The sequence below is a fragment of the Lepus europaeus genome, chromosome 6, assembly GCF_033115175.1.
Source record: "Lepus europaeus isolate LE1 chromosome 6, mLepTim1.pri, whole genome shotgun sequence".
NCBI classification, from domain to species: Eukaryota; Metazoa; Chordata; class Mammalia; order Lagomorpha; family Leporidae; genus Lepus; species Lepus europaeus.
The window spans coordinates 123,537,375-123,555,592 of record NC_084832.1 but is presented as its reverse complement, the minus strand read 5'-3'; the positions used below and the strand labels follow the sequence as shown (position 1 = coordinate 123,555,592).

The 18,218-nt window shown below is 42.7% G+C and overlaps 1 protein-coding gene across 2 annotated transcripts in view; it reads right to left on the bottom strand.

The window, feature by feature from the left end:
- DNM1L (dynamin 1 like) overlaps nt 1–18,218 on the bottom strand; it is a 53,745-nt gene that overhangs the window by 2,414 nt on the left and 33,113 nt on the right. Inside the window, exons 6-17 of one of the 2 annotated variants that reach the window (XM_062195056.1) lie at nt 17,288–17,450; nt 14,060–14,180; nt 12,258–12,389; nt 10,215–10,421; nt 7,182–7,302; nt 6,815–6,970; nt 6,272–6,361; nt 4,818–4,910; nt 3,738–3,794; nt 3,041–3,118; nt 708–884; nt 493–602 (exon numbers count right to left, since the gene is read on the bottom strand). In XM_062195056.1, coding sequence (XP_062051040.1) covers nt 493–602; nt 708–884; nt 3,041–3,118; nt 3,738–3,794; nt 4,818–4,910; nt 6,272–6,361; nt 6,815–6,970; nt 7,182–7,302; nt 10,215–10,421; nt 12,258–12,389; nt 14,060–14,180; nt 17,288–17,450 — 1,505 coding nt within the window. The remainder of the gene's footprint in view (nt 1–492; nt 603–707; nt 885–3,040; nt 3,119–3,737; nt 3,795–4,817; nt 4,911–6,271; nt 6,362–6,814; nt 6,971–7,181; nt 7,303–10,214; nt 10,422–12,257; nt 12,390–14,059; nt 14,181–17,287; nt 17,451–18,218) is intronic. The other variant, XM_062195057.1, reaches the window with a different exon arrangement.

Here is an 18,218-nt window from a genome sequence, read left to right as displayed (position 1 = left end):
TGTAGGGGGCAACCTACGCTAAAACCATTGCAAAAGCTGCTTCAGAGTGAGGCCGCTTTGTGCAACTACGTTGTGATTCTTCCTAATATTACCTGAAACGACATAACAGGCAACGTAAAGGAGAAGGAATTGGACGGGGACACGTGAAACGATGAAAAAGCATGTCCTTCCTGGTGAAATGCATTCGTTTTGATAATCAAAAAGGTAAGGTAGTATTATCTGGCCAAAATCATTCGTCAAGATTAAAACTTAGAGAAAATATTTTCCTAACATTGTGATTACCAGGTAGAACCAAAGAGTATCTGATTTCTTAACAGCTTTTTCTAGCTGATCACATGACCACCAGGTCCTGATCATTCTGTGCTGAGTCTCCTGGAACAGCTGCAGAATTCACTGGATTTAGGGTAAACAATATCCCCAAATGCTTTAAAAACTGGCCATGGACTCACCCGGCAGCATTAGCTACTCTAACTTACACGAATCAGTACTCACCTGTCTTGAATATTCTTTCTGACAATAAGAAAATAGGATTTGATGAGTCGTTCAATAACCTCACAATCTCGCTGTTCGCGGGCAGAGAGTTTTCGTGCAACAGGAACCGGCTGGAAGTGGCGTAAGGCGAAGAAAATCTTACTTGTGTGCCATTTTGAAATGGCAGCAGCTAGCATTCCACATTAAATGAGCGAAGCCTGATCCTGTTGGCTTACCACGTCCAGCAGGTTCACAGCGTGGCCTTTCTGTGGACTGGCTGGCATGATGGGAAGTGGTTTTGATTTTTCTTCGGCTAATAATTCTTCAGCTTTTGAGGTTTTCAGCATTCCCCGCCAGTTGCCTGTTGTTGGTTCTTGAGCACTGTCTCCAACCCCACCACCGCCAGTTGTAACCTGAGGAAAACACGTTCCAAAACCTGCACCAGCCACACTGCATCTCAAGTGAACGACTAAACACAGGGAGCTGCCTGGGACAGAAGTCAAGAACACACATCCTGACCCACTCGGTTTCAACTACTCAGCGTGATGATGGTGTCAGAGACAGGAGGTGACGCGTGTGACTGAGCTATCCAAATGAGATTGCTATGCCCTGTCTGCCACACGTCAGCCAGCTTAGGTCCTCTTCTTCCACCCCTCAAGGACTACATTATGGAGGAAGCACAACGTGCCCTTAAAACCAGAATACTCATTAAAGCACACACAAGGAAGAACAGAACTACCATTCAGTTTAATTTCTTCAAAGTCATCTTAAACACCACCGAACTAAAGTTCTATCCAACTTAAGAGTTGATAAAATTTCTCAATTTAGATAATCAGGAAAAAATAAGGTCAAAGTAGAAACTCTATTCCCTACTCCTGGGCTGACACTCCATGTCAACCGCCTGAACAAGCGCAAGCCGAGGTCCTCAGTGTCTGCTCCTGAGAGGATCCAGTGCTGCCACCACTCAGAGTGCCTTTCACACCCACCATACACACGCTCTACAATAATGGGGAAAACACAATTTTTGTGAAAGAGATGCTTAAGACCTTACAATCTCGCCGGCGCCGTGGCTCAACAGGCTAATCCTCCGCCTTGCGGCGCCGGCACACCGGGTTCTAGTCCCGGTCGGGGCACCGATCCTGTCCCGGTTGCCCCTCTTCCAGGCCAGCTCTCTGCTGTGGCCAGGGAGTGCAGTGGAGGATGGCCCAAGTGTTTGGGCTCTGCACCCCATGGGAGACCAGGAGAAGCACCTGGCTCCTGCCATCGGAACAGCGCGGTGCGCCGGCCGCAGCGCGCTACCGCGGCGGCCATTGGAGGGTGAACCAACGGCAAAGGAAGACCTTTCTCTCTGTCTCTCTCTCTCTCACTGTCCACTCTGCCTGTCAAAAAAAAAAAAAAAAAAAAAAAAAAAAAAAAAAAAAAAAAAGACCTTACAATCTCAAAATGGATTATTTAAGTTTAAAAGGAGTAGTATGGTAAAGATGGCAGATCCGGGTATCAATGTAAATTGAAGTAGCAGCCAAAGTCTGTCTCTAATGTTAATGTGAGTGGCACCTAAGTAAAGGCAGATTTATCATACACAAATTTAAGTAATTAAATTAAGTGCCTGCCAACTAAATATGAATAACAAATGAAATATTAAGGAAAATGAGCACATTTGATGTGAGCCATGAATGAAATAGAACTTGTGTGATGATTTGGATGATCTCTTGACAACTGAGCACGGTGGACTGAGGAAGGTGAGACTGCTGTAGGGCTATGAGATTCAAATCTTAGAGATCTAGACCCAAGGTAGGAGGAGCTAAATGGCAGAGAAACTAGAAATAGGGATGGGTCTGAAGAATTTGCACGTTATTTAATTTTCCCCTAAAAAGTTTACTAGCAGTTCCCAATTCTCCCAGTCCCCATTTGTTTTGAACTCGCTCTGTCTTCAGGGTTGACAAGTGTAAGCTAACCAGAAGTCCAAGGAAAAAGCGTTAGAGGGTTATCCAGTAGTACTGGGCAGTTCTCAGACTCTTTAAAGAAGAAATGTCCAAAAGTACAATCTCCATCCCTGAAATCTTAATTCTCTACCAAAATACTACATTCAAAACAATGCTCCAAGGTAAGAGAAGCAGTCGTCCATGGGTTAGATAAAAGGAACATTAAGAACAGAACAGACAAGAGAGATGCCACTGCACAAACAGGCTCTCCAGTGGTTTGCAAGACTCACATTTTTAGTTTCTCTTCTGCTGTCCTGAATTAACTGTTAAAAGATACGTTAAAACATGCAATTTAAGAAGCAAAATTTAAATACCAGTGGCTTGAAATTCAAAAGGGGCAGGATAATTTCCTCTTTAAATTACTTCTTTTTCTGTGTGCGTTTTCTACATTGCAAGCATAAGCATGTCGGCAATATTTTATAAAGTGTGCATTGTTACATAGTTTAGTAACGTCCAGTAGACTGAAATGATCTGACCTTAGTACAAAAGCGCACATTACAATTCTTCTATTCAGAGTACTCTTCCCAGAAGGCTACGTTGCACCACATAGCTAGGCATGCAGGCTCAGGTTCACAGTGAGAACAGACCTTGCCGTCAGCCTCAGCAGAAGCAGCAGGGGAGGGCTCCTGGGAGGCAGGTGCCAAAGCACTTGGAACTTTAGACGACTAAAGGCAAGAAATGCAGGGAGAAAAATCAAGGACGCCAAATGCATTCAGAAACTTCCTAGAAATGTGAATTTCTTCCCCTCTAACAAAAATAACATGAAAAACGAGTAATCATGGGAGATAAAATTGTTCGCTCTGCCTTCTTACTATACCATGATCGCCCGTGTTAAGTTTCTCAGGTTTGCCGTTTCTAAGACCTTGTCTGACAAGAATTCAAGGTAGCCTATTTTTACACACGCATTTTAACATACACAACTATTAGGGGTAGTGCTGACAATCAATACCTGTTACGTGTACATTATTCTTCCCTCTTCAAAAAAATCCCTTATTGAAGTCACTGGTTGTTTGAACTAATTTTAAAGTTGATAAAGCCACCATATTTTTTTTTTTTAAAAGGTGACCTAATGCTTATAAGCTACCTGTAAGCATTTATTTCAGTGAATTCAAAACCCTATTATCTTCAAATTACTCAAAGCCCATTTTAAACTCATGTACCTCTACTTGATTAAATAGCTCCTATGGAGTTTTAAAAGAAGTTATTCATCAGGACTGCGAAGTATCTTAGTCTTACCAGTCCATCTTTGAGTATTGGGAATAGGCTTTAAAAACTTGCCGTTACCTTGTCTCGTGATACAGTTGAAGGTAATTCTCTTGCTAGTCTGTTTCTCCTTTGTTCCTATAAAACATAACAAACAAAACAAGAACGATCATCCCAGTACTTTGACATATGCCTGCTGAAAAAGTCACGTTAATTGAAGTTCATTTTAATTAAATTAAATGTTCATTTTAATTGGAATTCCTTAGATATCCTCCAATGTTGGCATTCATGCCATAATTACTATATTTTAAAACAGGTAAGAAGGGGCTGGGTTAAGCCACCACTTATGACACTGGTATCCCATGTAAGAGTGCCAATTTGACTCCCAACTGCTCCACTTGCCATCCAACTCCCTGCTAATGCACCTGGGAAAGCAGGAGAAGATGGCCCAACTTCTTGGGCCCTTGCCACCTATGTGGGAGACCCTGATGATGTTCCAGGCTCCTCGCATCAGCCTGGCCAAGTCCTGGCCGTTGTAGCCATTTGGGCAGTCAACCAGCAGGTTGAAGATTTGGTTCTGTGTCTCCCTCTCTGTTAACTCTGCCTTTTTTTTTTTTTTTTTTAAAGATTTATTTATTTATTTGAAAGAGTTACACAGAGGAGAGGAGAGGCAGAGAGAGAGAGGTCTTCCATCTGCTGGCTTACTCTCCAATTGGCCGGAGCTGTGCCGATCTGAAGCCAGGAGCTTCTTCCTGGTCTCCCACGTGAGCTGGGGCCCATGGACTTGGGCCATCTTCCACTGCTTTCCCAGGTCACAGCAGAGAGCTGGATTGGAAGAGGAGCAGCCAGGACTAGAACCAGCACGCATATGGGATGCCGGCGCTCCAGGCAAGCAGGGCGTTAACCTGTTCTGCCACAGCACCGGCCCCAACTCTGCCTTTCAAGTAAGTAAAATAACTCTTAAAAAAATATTTAACCCAGTGCTACAATTACTTCTCTTTCCAAGGCACCTAAGAGAGATACCCATACCCTCAGTGTATTTCCTGGCATGAAATGGACGCCAGTGTCTGTGTTTATAGTTACTTCATGTTCAGCAGGTTTGGTAACACTGAGTGAGAACAGATTTTCTGTCTCTGAAAAAGGAACTCAAACGGCATTTACCTCTATGTTATTGTTCATTAGCCCACAGGCATCAGCAAAGTCAGGATGTTTTGTGTTGATATAAGCCAGCTCGATTGCCACTAAGTTATGGACCTAGAAAAAAAATTAGGGTAGTAACACAGAAATATGTCAACACAATTTTACTTTGAGAAATATATGTGTATGTGTATAACTGTTATACAGACAAAACTGACAATGTGAAAAGTACAAGAAACTCAAGCCGAAATACATACAATTATACTCCAACTAATAAGTTATGCTAACTAATAATGTGCTCTTGCTTTGAAATTACTTATATTTCAGCATCTGAAACTGCATTTCTGGGGGGGGCGGAGGGGAAGGGGTTGTGGATGAACAGTATTATCTCCTCAAACTGAAGAAGTGGCCAGGTTACTCTGATCTACTTCACAGATAGTAAGAATTTGTTACTAGGTTTCAGTTTACTAATGGAGAAGCTAACTACTGAAAACACAACTAAGGGACAGGTGTTGTGGTCAGCAGGATAAACTGCTGCTTGGGACACGCGTGTGCCATTATCAGATGACCTTGTTCAAATCCCGGCCACTCTGCTTCCCATCCAGCTCCCTGCTAACGCTCCTAGGAAGACAGCAAACAGTGGCCTAAGCACTTGGGACCCTGCCATGCATCGGGCAGACCTAGGTGGAGTTCTATGCTCCTGGCTTAAGCATGGCCCAGCCCTAGTTGTTGTAGGCATTTGGAAAGTAAACCAGCAGTTGGAAAATTGATCTCTCCTTTCCCCAACTGCTGCCTCCCTGTTTCTCTGCCTTTCAAGTAAATAAATTTTAAAACCTAAAAAGAAACAATTTGTCATTAGAATCAGTGGTACTAGGAGGCGGGCACTGTGGCTAAGCCTGTAGCACCAGCAACCCATATGGGTGCTAGTTCAAGTCCTGGCTGTTCCACTTCAGATCCAGCTCCCTGCTAATGTGCTTGGGAATGCAGTGGAATGGCCCAAGCACTTGGACTCCTTCACCCATGTGGGAAGACGCTCCTTAGCTCCTTGCTCCTGGGTTTGCATGGGCCCAGCTCCAGCTGTTGGGGCCATCTGGGGAGTGAACAAACAAATGGAAGACCTCTCTTTGTGTGTTTCCCTCTCTCTGTAACTCTGCCTCTCAAATAAATCAAATCTTAAAAACAAAAGCAGTGGTACTACATAATACAGTAAAGCTATTCCCAAACTTCTAGAGTAACTTCATTCTCATGAAAACTTGTGGATGCAAGCCAAAAATGATTAAAATACCAAAAAAATGCACTTCTTACAAGATTTATTGCAAATTTGTTCCTTTTAAATATGAAACTCACTTTTCCCTCAAAAATTACTTAGACCTAAACTGCAATAAAACCAAATTTTTGTATTAAAAAAGCAGCCAAACTAAAATTCAAACTTTTACTAATAATGATTACAATTGATGATTTATGACGCAGTAGCTCACCATTTCATTTGTAACAGGCAGCCTCTTACGCAGCAGACAAGTCACTACTTCAACTATGGCATCGTGAAGCTTAGGAAACCGTAGCAATTCCTGTTTGTGATGGAAGCAATGAAAACATAACCACTTACTTCCTTTAATGGAAAGTTAATCACTGGAGGACTGAATTTGGATTTGGAAGTTACATTTAAGAATATGCATTGAAATGACACTCATTTTGATGGACTGGATTTGGAAATTACATTTAAGAGTATTGTTTCACAACACTGTTAGATATGAGAACTACAGATTTTAGCTCTGAGCCCATCTCGAACCGTGCTGCCGCCTGCAGACACTGCCCGGCAGCCGTCCCCAGCCGCCTGCTGCCTGCAGACACTGCCCGGCAGCCGACACTGCCCGGTAGCCGTCCCCAGCCATCCCCAGCCATCCCCAGCCGCCTGCAGACACTGCCCGGTAGCCGTCCCCAGCCGCCGGCCGCCGGCTGCCTGCAGACACTGCCCGGCAGCCGTCCCCAGCCGTCCCCAGCCGCTGGCTGCCGGCCGCTACCTGTGTGCTGTAGTTGCTGCAGTGCTGGATGATCCGCTGCATCTCCTCGTGAACCAGCTCCACACAGCGCAGGCTGGGCTCCTCCAGACGCTTGATCTGCCGCTTGACCAGTAACTCAAAGGAAACTTCAGGCACAAACAAAGCAGGACGAGGACCCTGAAGAAATAAACCTAGAGCTTTTATTACAGCTAAATGCAATTTCAGTTCTTCCCAAAGGTTAAGAAATAATCACGTTTGGTATGTTTCATTAAAAGGGCTTCTTAATTTCCAGTGGAAGAGCAAAGTAACAAACTGTACAATTAATGTTAACGTATGGTTTAAAAAGAAGGCTTTAACTTGATTTTTACAAGATACAAAGCATACTCACAGTAGCATTTCTAATCGCAGTCAAGATGTCGATAGTGTTAAGGCCCCCCAGTGGGTCTACGGATTCCAAGGTTCGCCCAAAAGTCTCATGGAAGATATAACAAATTCTAGCACCGCCACATCTGAAAGGCAGTCAAGTATTTATGTATATTTTAGCATTACTTTAAAGAAGCTACAAGTTAAAGGTCTTCCACAAGTTTTAAAGCTTAACTCATCTAGGGGCAGGCACTGTAGCACACTGGGGCTGGCTGCCACTGGGAATGCCTGCATCCCGTATGGGAGTGCTGGTCTGAGTACCAGCTATTCTGTTTCTGCTCCAGCTTTCTGCTAATGGACCTGCGAAGGCCGCAGATTATGGCCCCCATACTTGGATGCCTGCCACCCTTGTGAGCGACCAGATGGAGTTCCAGGTTCCTGGATTCAGCTTGGCCCAGCCCCAGCTGTTGCAGCCATTTGGGGAGTGAACCAGCAAACAGAAGATTTCTGTCTCTCTGCCGCTATGCCTTTCAAATAAATATTTTTTAAAATGCCTTCCTTTCTGGCGCTGGTGCCATGGCTCACGTGGTTAATCCTCTGCCTGCAGCGCCAGCATCCCGGTTGCTCCTCTTCCAGTCCAGCTCTCTGCTGTGGCCCAGGAGGGCAGTGGAGGATAGCGCAAGTGTTTGGGCCCCTGCACCCACATGGGAGACCAGGAAGAGGCTCCTGGCTTCGGATTGGTGCAGCGCCGGCCGTAGCGGCCATTTGGGGACAGGAACCAATGGAAGGAAGAATTTTCTCTCTCTCTGTCTCTCTGTCTATAACTCCACCTGTCAAATAAAAAAAAAAAAAAAAAAAAAAAAAAAGCCTTCCTTTCTAAGAAAGACTCAGATAAACATTTATACTTAGTTTCTTCCCATTTCCACAGGTTCTCAATTTGGAGTTACCCTGAATTTTTTTCATTGGAAAAACAATCATTTCCTGAAAAGTGTACATAAATACATGTATATATTATGACTGTGCTGACATAAACCATCAGTTAAGGATGGCTGTGCACCTTGTCTCTGTCCTCATTGTCTTCAACTAGCCTGTAAGCTCTCTAAACACCGGAAGCTGCCTTGTGTTCGCTGGCCGACCATCTAGAGTAGAAGTTGGTGACTTCTTCCTTAAAGGGCACATGGCACAGATGTCGGAAGGTTCAGGCTGTGGCAACTGCTTACCTCTGCCATTCAGCACAAAAGCAGCTGCAGACGGTCCTGCACATCAACATGGCCGTGTTCCAACAAGACTCAGGAACACTGAGACCTCAGGTCTGTATCGTTTCTCATGTCGCCAATACGCCCCTGTGACTCCACTTCTACATTGACATGCTTACATTTCTGCAGTGTCAACATCATCCCTAACTGGTGTGCTGTCCTCCGCCTGTTTCTGCTCTAGACAGATCACCTCTCTTGACCTCAGTACTGAGCACGTGTTATTCTCTTGTACTGGACTCAAGTCTAGCTGCTTCTACAAATACCTTCATCGTGTGTCTCCAAACCATCCCTTCCTCTCTGTGTTCAGGGCTAGGCAGTACTTTTTTTTTTTTTTGACAGTCAGGGTGGACAGTGAGAGAGACCGAGAAAGGTCTTCCTTTCCCGTTGGTTCACCCCCAATGGCCGCTGCAGCTGGTGCGCTGCGGCCGGCACACCGCGCTGATCCAAAGCCAGGAGCCCGGTGCTTCTCCTGGTCTCCCATGCAGGTGCAGGGCCCAAGGGCCTGAGCCATCCTCCACTGCCTTCCTGGACCATGGCAGAGAGCTGGACTGGAAGAGGAGCAACCAGAAACCAGCAGACCGGGACTAGAACCCAGGGTGCTGGCTCTGCAGGCGGAGGATTAGCCTAGTGAACCGTGGCGCCAGCTTTTTTTTTTTTTTTTTAATAGTTAGGCAAATGTACTAGTAGTCCAACATTATGCTAACTGAAACAAGCCAAGCATACAACGATAGTCTGATTTTGATTATGTGCTTTATCTAGAACAGGCAAGTCAAGACCCAGAGTTAGAGGTCTCCAGGAACTGGGGGAGAATGGGGAGTAGTGGCTTAGCAGACATACTACTGCTGAGGTGGTAAGAAATGATGGAAACAGATACTACGGATGGTTATCCAACACTGTGAACATGTTAATGCTACTGTACTGTGCCCTTAAAAATGGTTAAAAATACCAGTAACCAGTCTCTGCTGCCAACCTTGCACTTCTAATAAGTGGATCACTGCTACTCTAAGACAGTTACATTTTTCAACAGCTATGGATGTTCTACAGATTGACAGGAGCCTCATTGCCTCTGCCCATCATGTGCACGCCGTCCTCCAAATGCATCTGCACTACTGCTGTCCAGCCCAAAATGCGCCCTCCTTCCTGCCTTCCCAAACCACTCAGCACCAACTCAGACGTCCCAAGTGTGGTGCTCTCCCAGTCCTGAGAGAAAGACAAATGGTCTCATCAGCATCCTAAACCTTGATTAGGTGGACACAGATAACTGATCACCTGTTTACAAAACTGTCTATAAACGTGCGCACTTTTGAGACATGTATATTTTATAAGCTGTATTTAAATAATTAAAATAATTATACTGTCACCACTTAATCAGGCCTCATGTTACCTCAACCTGCCTTACCCACCCACTGTTTCTTAGACCCACTGTGGTAATATTCATTTCCTCCTATATGGCATATATAAAATAACCATTCAGTAATTAATCTGTTAAATACTCTGTTTCTGGAGTTAACTCTTGTGATGGACCATCTACGTCACAAAATGGACACAGAACCACACAGGCACAGATGAGTGAGTGTAACGGGAAATCGGAGTAAGCGCCGTGGATTGTTTCAGTGTCCATTTTCTTGCTATGCTATAGTAAGGTGAGGGGAGGTGAAGGGCGCATTTTATCATTTCTACAAAATGGTCTTCCTGTTTGGTGCTTAGTAGTCAGATAATCTGAGTTAAATGTCACTTGAACAAACACACACAAGGACCCAGCAATCCAGGTACCCAAATCTACAGAAAAATGTCTTACTTACAGCTCTGAAGTTTCAATATATTTTGCTGTTCCTTCAATAGTGTTACAGTATTCTGTGGCAAATTTGGTAATAAGCTGGAGTAAAGTAGCACTTTTGTCATCCACAGGCTCCCCATAGCTATTTAGAAGGGACTGGTATTGAGCAGCTAGAACATTTATTCTGGTTTTCAGCTCTGGTAAGCAATCTCTGATGTGATGCATCAGTAACCTAACAAACATCAGAAGAGAGGATTTTAAAGTGTGGGTGTGTATTATGAAGCCCCAAACAAGTCTTATTTTTAAAATAAAAACATTAGGAAAAACTTGTTAAATCATTTGTTTTGGCAGGTATAGTGTTACGAAGTATATATTTTGCTTTTCTGAACATTTCCTGGCTTCATCTCCTAAAATCCTTGGAATCTCCAGAGCGTTGAGTGTTTTGTATATGAATCAGATGACTTGTGGCCAGGGCCCCTGGAGAGCTTCAGGAGAAAGCCCAAGGCAGGAAGGAGCAGTGGTCAGCCCCACTCTCCAAACTCTGGGGAGGGGACAGAGGCTGAGGGTTGAGCTCATTCCCACAATAGCCAATAATGTGATCAACCATGCGTATGGATGTAGTTTCCAAAAAAAAAAAAAAAAAAAGGACAGAGTACATGAAGCTTCTGGGTAGATGAACACATGGAGCTTTCTGAGCATGATGTACCCAGAGAGGGCACGGAAGCTTCAGGCCCTTTCCCACATGCCTTGCCCTATGCATCTCTTCCGTCTGGCTGTTCATTTGTATCTTTTCTAATATCCTTTAAAAAAAGTGTAGAAATACTTTTTAGGGTTTATAAAACTGTCCACATATGTTGTATGCCTTATAACTATTTATAAAGCTGACCATATATATTGTATGCAGTTTTCTAGATATATATTAATATATATAATTATAATTTTACCACCTAATCAAGCTCAATGTCCCCATCCTCAAATCAAACCTGCTAAGATCACGGAAAACCCAGTTTATAGCCAATCGGTCAGAAGCACAGGCCGCAGCCTGTGCTTCTACTAATATCTCAGGTACAGGCAGCAAAGGTGTGTGATGCTGTCTCTAGGGAAACAGTGTCAGACTGAATTAAATTAGAAGATACTCAGCTAGAATCCACTGGGGAACTGAATATTTAGTGTACTGGGGAGAAAAACCCACAGATCTCATGTCAGAAGCATCCTCTGCTGTGTTGAGAATAGGATGAAACACTCTTCTAGATTTTTCCTATTTCACAAGAGCAGGAAATACTGCAGTCTTAGATTAGGGAAATAAATACTTAGTCTGAAAAAAAGTGGCACAAAGAAGCTGTTTTGGTCATTCCTTTTAAATTTGCCTTTGACCAATCAAATTATACTAACTGCTAGAGAACCAAATATATACCTTAAATAAGCAAATTATTTTCATATTATTGCATTTACCACAAAGAAAGTAAGCTATTCGATCCAAAGCTACCTATTTAATTTGGGTTTCACTGACTTAACTTCTGCCATGGGTAGCCAATATAGTGAAAATCACTATTCCTAGGATCCAGATACCTAAGCCTTTAATTTAGGGAAAAGATTCAAGTCAAAGAAGTGACTTTCACTTCAGTCATTTGCAAATTGTCTAGAAAAATCTTCTAGTCCCTACACCTACAACTTAAATTATTTCTACTATGAATAGAAATAGAAGACATTCTAAATTTAAAATAGATGTGAAAATTAGACACTTTAATTCAGTCCCTGAAATTCAGTCATATGCTATCTAGTTCTATCCTGTAATCATCAAAATAATCAGAACTCATCAAAAATGTCATAATTACAACATTTAAAATTCACTTAAGCGTTCTAGAGTACATGACGATTTAATGTCTACCATCCCAATAAAAATAAAAATAGAGACATCTGATTTCCAAGAACCTATTACACAGAAACCAAAAGTGAAACCATAAGGAACCCAGGATGGAAATGCAGGGAACTGAAAATGTATTGAAAATCTCAAGTACCTGTTGGCAAAACAAGAACATCTCATTTGCAAAAGGTAAAAAAATGTTACCTGTTCAGAGTCCTAGCAAGATACTTTGTCCCGTTTCTATTGGCCAGAGACGGGTATTTCTTTTGAAGAAAAGCATATTCATCACGGATTGAATCAGTTACACTCTTCTTATTGTTAATATCTAGCTGGCTCCTACGGTTGAAAAACAACAAAACTATTCAAGTCAACTGTTGTCCTCTCATCCTATTTTATAATGAAAGGGATGACAGTAATGTTAACACTAGGCTTTGCTCCCTGGTACATGACATGGGTTATTCTATTTAATTCTCAGAATAATTTCTCGTGATAGGTACCACCCTATTTTACAACAAGGACTGCATGGCAAGCCAGGATTCAGACCATGTGACTTACAGCAACTGATGCATGAATAAGCCTCATTATTATTAACGGCAACCAAGAGCAGTACAGGCACAAAAATAGAAATGTATCTTAATCAACTGCGTATTTCATCCATGGACAGGTAACTTATTTCTTTTCTTTTTTTTTTTTTTTTGACAGGCAGAGTGGATAGTGAGAGAGACAGAGAGAAAACTCTTCCTTTTTGCCGTTGGTTCACCCTCCCATGGCCGCTGCAGCAGGCTCATCGTGCTGATCCGAAGCCAGGAGCCAGGTGCTTCTCCTGGTCTCCCATGCGGGTGCAGGGCCCAAGCACTTGGGCCATCCTCCACTGCCTTCCTGGGCCATAGCAGAGAGCTGGCCTGGAAGAGGGGCAACCAGGACATCCGGCGCCCCGACTGGGACTAGAACCCGGTGTGCCGGCGCCACAAGGCGGAGGATTAGCCTGTTAAGCCACGGCGCTGGCCCAGGTAACTTATTTCTACCAAAAATAATTAATTCAAATTGAAGAGTGATCATCTATAAATGTAACAAACAGTATTATGCCAACTGCTTACCTGAAAGGGAAGTTGGAATGGGGAGCAGACGGATGGGGAGGTGAGTAGGGATAGGGTGGAAAGATATGTGAATAAGTAGACAACAGCAATAGATCTTAGGTATTGCTTAGCAAAAAAAAAAAAAAAAAAAAAAGCTTAAGACCCATAGATGTTAGGAGTCATTTAAACTCATATTACATGTCCATCTGGTTTGTACAAGGACTGGGACCAGAAGCCATGTCTCAAGATTACCTACCATGTAAAGACTTCGGGCTAAGAGCATCATTTAAATCCAGCTCTACTCTTCACTAGCCATTTTCCTTTGGTAAATATGTAACCTGAGTGTTCTGATTATAAAAGACATCAACACCCACCTCACAGAGTGTTGTGAGAGTTCAAAGGGACACCATTTGGAAAATGCTCAGAGTGTCTAAAAGCTAGACACTTAATAATAGTTTCCTTCTCTATAATTATTAAAACTAGTTATAATAGGATACTTTTAATAAAAATTGCTCTAAATAATATCCTGGCAATTATACAGAATCCAATCTAATCTTAGTGGTAGGGATTAAATGAATTTATTCACATCCTGCCACCTTAAATTCTATCGTCATTGGAAACAAACTGGTAACACTTTTTTTCCTTGCCCAGTGCCCTTCTCATACATAACTGAACTGAACAGGCAACAACTCTTCAAGTCTGGCTATTAAATTGTCTTTCATTTTGTGATGCTTTGTTTAGAAAATATTTTCCATTATAAATATCTAGAGGAAGCTTTTCCCTTTAGAGCAATCAATTCTTTAGCAATGCCAACAGTATAGTAAAAGGAGGGGAAAATAAAACAATATCACATTTCTGACCCGTTTTAGAAATGTAGGCTTGCTTTGAAATGACAGTACTGCAATTCTTATCGCATTTTTGAATGCTAACCTGTTTACTACTCCAATTATTCCAAGTTTGACTGGAATAACCCTTCCCATCAATACATCCATGGCATCAGTGCCTGCATCCATGAGATCAAGTTTAGTGATTACAGCTAGGGTTCTGCGACCTGATAAATGAAAGAAAGAAAAAAAAAAAAAAAAACCACACACAAGAGAAATTAATCCATTAAATAAAGCCACTAAGTATTATTAACCACAAAAAATTCTCATCTACAATTCCACTTTAATCTATCATCATTTTAGTAATCCTTTTATAACCTTTGCTTACAAGCACTATAATTTGAAACGTACAATATAAAAATTTGTTTGCCCATGTAATTCTGTATTACCTTTCAGGGCGGACTTTCTTATATGTATTTCTAGAGTGTGTTCAGAGTTTCCTGTGTTGCTGTATAGCTGAGTTCTGACAAAAGCAAAGAGGTGTGTCACCACCACCTCAAGACAGAGCAGTTCACTGCCCCTCAAATGTTCTTGTACTGACCAATCAAACCTGTTATCCATGCCTCACCTTGTTCTAGAATGTCCTATAAATGGAATCATATGGCACACAGCCTCTGAATATGGCTGTTTTGTTCAGCAGAATGCATTGAGTCATCTGTCTTGCTGTATCAGTAGTTCATTCTTTTCAGTGCTGAGGAGTGCTTCATTGCATAGATGTACTGTGATTTTGGTTATGAGCTCCCCACTTGGGAGATATGTCTAATTTCTAGAAATTATAAATACAGATTCCATGCATATTTGCATACAAGCTTTTAAATGAACAGAGGTTCTCATTTAACACAGGTAAATACCTAGGAATCAGATTGTTGAACTAAAACTGTACAGAAATTGCCACACGGTTTCCTAAAGCGGCTGTACCACCTGCTCCAGCAATATACAAGAGTTCTAATTGCTCATAGTATGCGGTTTCACATAGGGCATTTTTCAGTAACAAGCGCCCTTCCTAAACTTTATTATCAATTCCTCAGTCCTACTACGGCCATATTAGGTTAATTTAATTTTTTTTATTTATTTGAAAGGCAGAGTTACAGAAAGAAGAGGGAAAGACAAGGAGAGAACGAGCGAGCTTCCATCTGCTTGTTCATTCCCCAAGTGGCCACAACAGCCAGGAATAGGTCAAACCACAGCCAGGAGCCTGGAACTCCATCCAGGTATCCTACATGAGTGGCAGTGAGCTGGATGAGAAGTGCCAGCATCACAGGCAGTGGCTTTGCCTGCTATACCACTACACCGGCCCTTGATTTAATTTTTTGATACTGTAAATAATACTATTGTTAACTATGTATTTCCAGATTGAAAATTACCAGATCAGAAGTATGACCACATCTGTGGTGAAAGGGTCAGTTTAAAAGTGCTAATTCGGGGTCGGCCCTGTGGCGTGGTGGGTTAATCCAACGCCTGCGGCACCGGCATCCCATATTGGCGCCGGTTCTAGTCCTGGCTGCTCCTCTTCCAATCTGGCTCTCTGCTGTGGCCTAGGAAAGCAGTAGAAGATGGCCCAGGTCCCTGGGCCCCAGCACCCACATGGGAGACCCAGAAGAAGCTCCTGGCTTCTGATTGGTGCAACTCTAGCCCATTGTTGCCAACTGGGGAGTGAACCAGCAGATGATGGACCTCTCTCTCTCTCTGCCTCTCCTTCATTTCTAATTCTGACTTTCAAATCTTTAAAAAAAAAAAAAAAAGTCAACCATCCAGGAACAAGTGTTAAGATACAACAGGTTAAGCTGCTGCTTGCGATGCTCATGTCCCCTATCAGAATGTATAGCATCAAGTTCTACCTCCTCTTTTTTTCTTTTTAAAGATCACTTATTATTTGAAAGGCAGTGTGTCAAAGAGAGATCTGCTAATTCACTTCCAAAACGGTCACCAACAGTCAGGCTGAAGCCAGGAGCCAGAAATTCTGTTCTTGTCTTCACATGGTTGGCAGGGGCCTGAGTATTTTGGCTATTTTTTGCCTTTCCAGGTACATAGCAGAGAGCTGGATCAGAAGTGGAGCAGGCCAGGATTCAAACCGGCACTCCTAAAGGGGATGTCAGCAGAAGCTTAACCCAACTTTGCCACGGCACCAGCCCCTCTCTTCCAATGCACCTTCCTGCCCATCCATCTGGAAGGCAGCTGATGGCTTTAGTACTTGAGTGTTTGCCACCCAGGTGGAGACCAGGATGGAGTTCCTGGTACCTAGTTTCAGCACAGCCCAGTCACAGCTCTTGCAAGCATCTGAGGACTGTGCCAATGATGGAGGATCTTTCTCTTTCTCTCCTCTCTCTTGTCGCTGCTGTCTCCCAAATTTAAAAAATAATAATAATAATAATAAGCTTTTTAAAAAATGTCAGCATTTAAGGCTGGAGTTGAGTTAGTGGGTAAAGTTGCCACTGGCAATGCCAGCATCCCACATGGGTACCAGTTCTGAGTCTCGGCTGCTCCATTTCCATTGCAGCTCCCTGCTATCATGCCTGGGAAAACCGTGGAAGATGGACCAAGTATTTGGGCCCCTAAAACCCCTGTGGGAGACCCAGGTGAAGCTTCTGACTGCTGGCTTTGGACAGGCCCAATTCCAATTGTTGCAGCCATTTGGGGAGTAAACCAAATGGAAGATAAATCTCTCCTGCAAATAAATAAGTATTAAAAAAAAAAAAAGCCATTCATAAACCTAAATCATTGTATTCATACCTCATAGGAAACTTTTTGTTTTAAAGACATTTCATTATTTAAAATCATTAGGGGGTAGGAATTTGATCTAACAGTTAAGATGCAGCTGGGACACTTGCCATATCTCTGCCTGGCTACCAGTCCCAGCTCTACTCCAGCTTCCTGCTAATTCATACCCTGGGGGTAGCTGAATTCTTACCACCCACGTGGGAGACCTGGACTGAGTTCCCAGCTCCCTGCTTTAGCTTGGCTGAGTCTCACCCAGTGCAGGCATGAGGAGTAAACCAGTGGATGGGACGCGCTCTCTCTGTCCACTTCTCAAATCAAAGGTAACCATTAAAGATACAGACATTATGTGAATTATTTTTGCCTAGCCTGTACAGCAACTTGACAAACTTATTTTTCATCAGAATTTCTATTTGAAATTATAAGCAGAGTAGGAAAGCATTACTTTTTAAACTCTGTATTAATAACTGGAAATATTCCTTTTAAAAATAAAAATTCCTTTCTTGAGATTTATCATTGTCAATCCAGCGTCTAATTAAATATTAACAACTGTCCTTACCGTCTGGATCTACCTCTCTTGAAATTTTCAGGGCCTCTGATGTCGCCATATCTGTATTAGCAGCAGTGACAGCGAGAATAATGGAATTTGGGTTGCTGATGAAACGGAGAATGAGCTCTCGGATCTGCAGCTCAATATCCTTAGGTTGATCGCCTACAGGCACCTAAACCAAACAGAGATGAGCAAGGAACTAATAATAAAACCAACTCAGCACCCCCGTCATTTAATTCACAGATTATAGGTTATTTCTCTATTTGCAAACTGTTAACATAATGAAATTAATGATACTACTGGGGTATGCATGAATTTGGTTAATGTGTGAAACAGCAAAATTTAACTATTGCAAGTATCCAAAGTTTACCAACATGATCTCATGGGAAGGACTAGTCAGTGCTAACTGCCTGAGACAACTCCATTCAGTTATCCAGGGTCTACTGATGGCCTACCATGCTTCGGGTCCTTTTCTACATGTCAGAGTATAATACAGCAGTGAATCTAAAACAGACCAACCGTTCTGCCTTCATAAACCTGTGTTGTAGTGATTACAAATACTCATAGTATCCAGGTGGTAGAATGGGCTATAAAAAAATACAACAGTAGACTCTGCAGGGATGATCTGAAATTAGGTTGTTACCTTTGAGAGAATGAACAGAAAGTAAAGGCGGTAAGGGAAGGGCACACACAGGTATCTGGGGAAAGAAAGTTGCAGGCTGGGTGAACAGTAGGGCAGGAGCGTGGAGCAAGAGTCAGAAGAGTATGGAGACATCAAAGACACTTTCAGATTTCTGTAAGAACTCCGGCTCTTACTCTGAGTGGAATGGGAGGCCACTGGGGCGAATTTTTAGCGAGGACTGACACATTGTAATGTTTAATACCATCACTCTGGCTGCTTCGTTAAGAACTGGCAGATAATGAGAAAGAGCTGTTATTT